At 35.5% G+C, this 5438-nt stretch overlaps 1 protein-coding gene across 1 annotated transcript; it reads left to right on the top strand.

The window, feature by feature from the left end:
* Positions 1 to 383: 383 nt before the first annotated feature.
* On the top strand, positions 384 to 2192 carry LOC131161972 (uncharacterized). Its single transcript, XM_058118051.1, has 2 exons — positions 384 to 926; positions 1843 to 2192. Exon 1 carries the CDS (start codon positions 460 to 462, stop codon positions 874 to 876), a length of 417 nt encoding a protein of 138 aa, XP_057974034.1. The 5' UTR covers positions 384 to 459; the 3' UTR covers positions 877 to 926; positions 1843 to 2192.
* Positions 2193 to 5438: the final 3246 nt, after the last annotated feature.

The following is a 5438-nucleotide window of genomic DNA, read 5'->3' as shown; positions in this document are numbered from 1 at the left end:
AATACATAACTAGGACTTTACTTTCCATGAAACTCGTGATTCTCAATAAACCACGTTTCCGAACATGAGTAATATATTTCGAAAGGAATAACACAGACTTTGTCTTACTGATTTTTTGACTCAACCACTTCTCATACATCTCTAGAGTGTAAACCAAATTTCTAATAGATATTTTCCCACCATTTTTAAAATAAAAATATCATCCGCATAAAACAAGTGCGAAACCAAAGGGGTCCTAATCGAACAATTAAATTATCCAATTCGACTTGTCTCATAATTTTTCCTAAGAAATCTTACCAAAATCTCCTCCATTATGATTAAAAAAAAGAGCTCTCACTCAAAAAAAAAGTCATGTTAAAGAGAGATGTTTTCACTTCTCTCTAGAGAGAAGTGCATGACTATGGAGGGACGCTCATCCATGGCTGAACCTCCCTCTTGATTTCTGGATTCCGGTTGGCCATGGGGAGATTTTCTGCCCGCAAGGCCTTGAAGAATGTCACACAGAAATTTCGATTGAAGAAGGAAGTTAAAACTGCCCATGATTTTGTATCTTTTTGGGTCAAGATTATTCCACAGCAGTTTTGTGCGGAGGCTGAGAGGCTCTCAGTTGAGGAGGCCATTCGTAAATCGGGTGGAGATGTTCATGTTGGAAATTTCCTTCCCAATAGGACATTGATCCCTGATGGTGTGAAGGATGACCATCATGGTGATGATGATGATTTCCCCACTCCGAAGGATTTTCGAGTCAACTTGGATGCCAACCACAAGACTATAGCTGATTCCCATCGAGCTGTGGAATCGAAAATCTGGAGGGTTATCCGGTTTAGAAAGTTTAATATCAGTTTCGATTTAGATTTGCAGAAGCGAAGTCACTGATTCAGGATGCTAAGGTGGATCGAGCATCTTCTGACCCACTTTGACCGGAGGTTACTTTGCTTCGTTTTTTGTTTTGTTCTTACTGTTTTGTGTTTGGGTACTTGTTTGTTCCTTTCTCAGTTTAAGAGTTGCCTTTCCAAGTCAATCTGTTAGTTATGTTTTCTTCCCGATCGGAATCATTGTTTTCTGATTGGATTTTGCTTTGAGTTGAGTTAGTTTTTTTCCTTCTGTTCGGCTGCTCATTCCTTGTTCTTGTTTGGCGGATACTGTTCATCACTCACTGTTTCCGATTGGAGTCCGTGTTCATTGATTCTACTGTTCATGCAGTTTGTGGTCCGCGTGTCACTCCTTTCGCTGTTCCGTGTGGCCCCCATTGAACATGTTTTTTTTTTTGTTTTTTTGAATATGGCTGGGTGTCCACAACCGTCAACGACATCCGTTTTACGGTTCGCCGCACCGGTCATGACTAATTCCACGCCCCGTGATGGCTACCCCACACCACCACAAGAAGGTAAATCAGGAGCCCGCGCAGGAATCGAACCTGGGATGCCAGGATTAGGCTCACCTCATGAAAGGAAATCCCAAGCCCACCCGGCCAACTGAGATAAACCCTGATTGTCTTCTATTGTGTTGTTTTTTCTTTGTTTCAAAAGTTCCTCCAGTCAGTTTGATTTTTAAATTTGAATTGCCTATGTATCGCATAGTAGGAGTGTGATTGAAGTATGGTGGATGAATTGTTTTCGATTATCTCCATCACGAGTTGATACTATTCTTTACATCATGTGGTACAAAGTCAAATGCAGTGTCAGTTCTTCTATTCAAGTTTTGGAAGTGGGGTTGCGAGTGCTAGTTTGCAATTTCCAATTTCGATTTTTCTGGATGGGTTTCATATCCATCCGGCGATTGACACTATTCAGATCTACACGCTTTTGGTAATTTCACAAGCTATTACATTTTCTGTTACAGTGGGTTCGAGTGATGTCCTCACAAGCATGGAACAATGGAAGCTCCAGGCATGCATGCAACCTGTGAAAAGGAAGATTGGAACAAGGGATTTTGGCCTCCTTGAGCTCAACTGATTTTGCGTTCTATTTGTATTCTGGGTATGCCCAGTTTTGATTATATTTGTTACTACTTGTCTACAAGCCTTGGGCCCTGGGTATGCCCAGGTTTGATTGTATTTGTTTCTAGGTTATTCCTAGTTTTGATGCTACTTATTCTAGATTGGGAGTTTTGGCCTCCCTTTTCGGTGTATGTTTCAAAATTTTCTATACATATTCCTTTGATCAATATAATTTACTCTTTACTGATCAAAATAAATAAATATATAAAGAGAAAGTGGATTCTCTTGCCACAAGCCTCTAGTCGATTGAAAAAACCATTTAAAGGTTTCGTTCATCATAACGGAAAATCACGGGAACTCCACACAATTTTTTATGAGCTTGTAAAACCTCTCAGAGAAGTCAAAAGTCTTAAAAAATTCTGGAAGAAAATTTCAATTTACTCTGTCATAAGCCTTAACCATATCCAGTTTTACCATCACATTGTCGCTAATCATTTTTTTATGTAAATAATGAACTATTTCCTGTACAAGCGTAATATTCTCAAAAATACAACGCCCAGAAATAAAAGTATTTTGCTCATGCGAGACCAACTTATCAATAATCTCAGTTATCCTAAAAACAATAATCTTAGACAAAATTTTGTAAGCCACAGAACATAAACTAATAGGTCGAAATTTATCAAAGGTAGAAGGATTGTCCACCTTTGAAATTAAGACAATAAACGAAGAGGATCGTGTTTTGCGAAAAATTTTCTTGTGATGCTGCCTGGATTCCTCCAGGCTCTGCTACTGCTGGGGTTATTTATAGGAGTTTTGATAGAGAACCTCTTCTTATTGAAGGAAACAAATTTCAAGCATCATTAGCATATCAGGCTGAGCGTGGGCTATTAGGAGGGGAGGGCCGGCTCTTCCATTAGGCGGCTGAAGTGCCCAAATTTTTTTTAATATAATAATATATTTTTGAGACCCTAACAAATAAATGAAATTGAATTTTTTAAAATGCAATTTAATTCTTTTTCTTTTTTCAAGTCTCATTGACTTCCCAACTAATAACTTTATTATATTTCTAACTATCTATTACTTTCATCTCTCTTTCTTAACCTCTCTAAAAAAATCTTTCCATCTCTCACACTCAAGTGAGAGTAGAACATTTTAGGATTAATTTTTTCTTATACATAATAAATCAAGCTATTGTTTCACTTGAGAGTAGATTTGAATAATTTCAAACATATGAGAATATTTTTGGTTTTTTATATGATTTAAAAATATTAAAATCATTAGATGAGAATAATTAGAAACAAAAATGTTTGACACTTGAGAATATTTTAAAATGTGGAACACATTCGGATATTAATGGTTTTGATTTATTTTCAGAATTGAGAATTTTAAAAGAAAATTTGGAAGAAACAAGTACGCCAATTGAAACATTTAACTTTATAAAAAAAAGATAGATTGTTTTTCAAATACACTTATTACTTATAGAATTTTATTAACGATACCTATGATAGAAGTTTCTACAGAAAGAAGTTTTTCAAAACTTAAACTTATAAAAAATTATTTGCGATCAACTATGTCACAAGAAATATTTGAAAATCTTGAATATAAAACTTTAATTAGTGATTTTGCATCTCAAAAAGATAGAAAAATTAATTTCAAATAAAAATAAAAATTAAATAAAATATTAAGTGTTCTTAATTAAATCATTCGCATAGAATCCCGTATTATGAAGAGTCGCCCCATAGGAGGGTCCTTATACAAGCCAAGGATAAGGGTTTTATTTCAACTCTCATTTTATCTGATGCAAAGTCAGTGGTTGATAATATTGACAAGAAGTTATATTCCTTTTGGGTGGGCTGTCACATTGTTGGAAGGTATTATATTGACAAGAACTTATATATTCCTTCTGGGGGGCTGCCACATTTTTGGAAGGTATTATCCGACTGAAGGAAAAATTATTCCGTTTGTGTGGTGTCTTTTTGTTAACGACAACTCCCTTTGGTCTCCCCCTTTTAATCTCCTTTTGTAATCTTGATAACTTCAGTTTGGCTTGTGGGCTAAACCAAAACTTAATAGGTATCTTTTTTTACTGCATATTTGGTACAAAGGATAGAATAAAATTAGAGGGAATGGAATTAAATCTATAACTTGATTTGGTTGATCTCTATTCAAATTTTCATTCCATTCTCTTCCTATTCCATTCCATTGCAAAAAACCAAACATGCCATTACTAGAATGAAGTTATCTAGGTTTTTTTTTTCAAAAAAAAAATGATAATAAAACCTTCTAATAACGATTCGGCGGAGGATAGAGTAAGCGGGTTTGCAGTTTTAGTTGACAGCCTTCTCCTTATGCAGCCCCCAGGGAGGCTGTCCTATTTAGCCCAACGTGGAGGTGTTGCCGGTGGATCCTAAGGATAAAGGCATCCGCATATGGCCAAGAAGGGAGCATCGTGAAGACTCATACGGGGGAATGGTGAGATTTGAAATTTGTTGGAACAAGGAAGGTGATGAGATTGCTGCTTGCCTTGCAAATAATGTAGTTTTGTCTTTGAAAGTTTTTACATGTGCCGTTTTGACTTCCCCCTACAGCTCATATTCTTTATTTTTCATTCTTTTTTTAAATATAAGCATTACAAAATGCACTACTGTAGTTTCATTGAATAATTATAGGATGAAGTATACTGAACTTCACAAGGCTAGTGAAAAATATGTAGATTTTCTGATCTCCTTTTGTCTTTTTTTTTTTTCAAATCCTCATAACATAATGACACTTTTCTCTTCTCTATTGGTTGAGCGTAACAAAAATCGAAGTCAGCAATTTCTTGTCATTTAAATTATGAAAAACTATCGAGAGATATGTGGGTGCATCTTTATACGTATATGTATATATATATATATATATATATATATATATATATATATATATATTTGTTTTACAGGGTATGATGGTTGATACCAACATTATTCATAAAACTTGTCTTTGACTTTAGCTTGCTGCATTTGATGCACCTAACCCAATAGATGTTCCATTGCACTCCACCCATTACTAGAAAACCTAACTAAAACTTGAACATGGGATTTGTTCCTGCCCTTCTCGTCACCTCACCTGAGTTATATGCACACACATGAATCTGAACAACTTGCCATGATTTTGCTTTGTCTAACCTCCACAAAATCCCTCACCCCTCATTTCTCAAGGATGAGAAATGCTGCTCTTCTGAAATATTATTATCATGCTTAACCCTCTTTGCCTGTGCCATTATCTCCTGCTGAAGCTGTTGAGGGGTACTCTTCTCTCCCATCCATAGATCCAACCAATTGTTTCCAAAATGCCCTTTCAAGTTTATAAAAAATTTTAATCAATGGATAATTTTTAATAAAATAATATTTCTTAGAAAATATTCATAATCCAAACCTCTCATGTTCCCTTTGAGAGTATTTGGGAACATGGATTTGGCGATTTACGTTTACATTAGCGTGGATTTGAAAGAAATTCAATC

This window comes from Malania oleifera, chromosome 8, assembly GCF_029873635.1.
Source record: "Malania oleifera isolate guangnan ecotype guangnan chromosome 8, ASM2987363v1, whole genome shotgun sequence".
Classification (NCBI taxonomy): Eukaryota; Viridiplantae; Streptophyta; class Magnoliopsida; order Santalales; family Ximeniaceae; genus Malania; species Malania oleifera.
The sequence above is the reverse complement of the archived record's forward strand: the minus strand, read 5'-3'. Positions and strand labels throughout refer to the sequence as shown.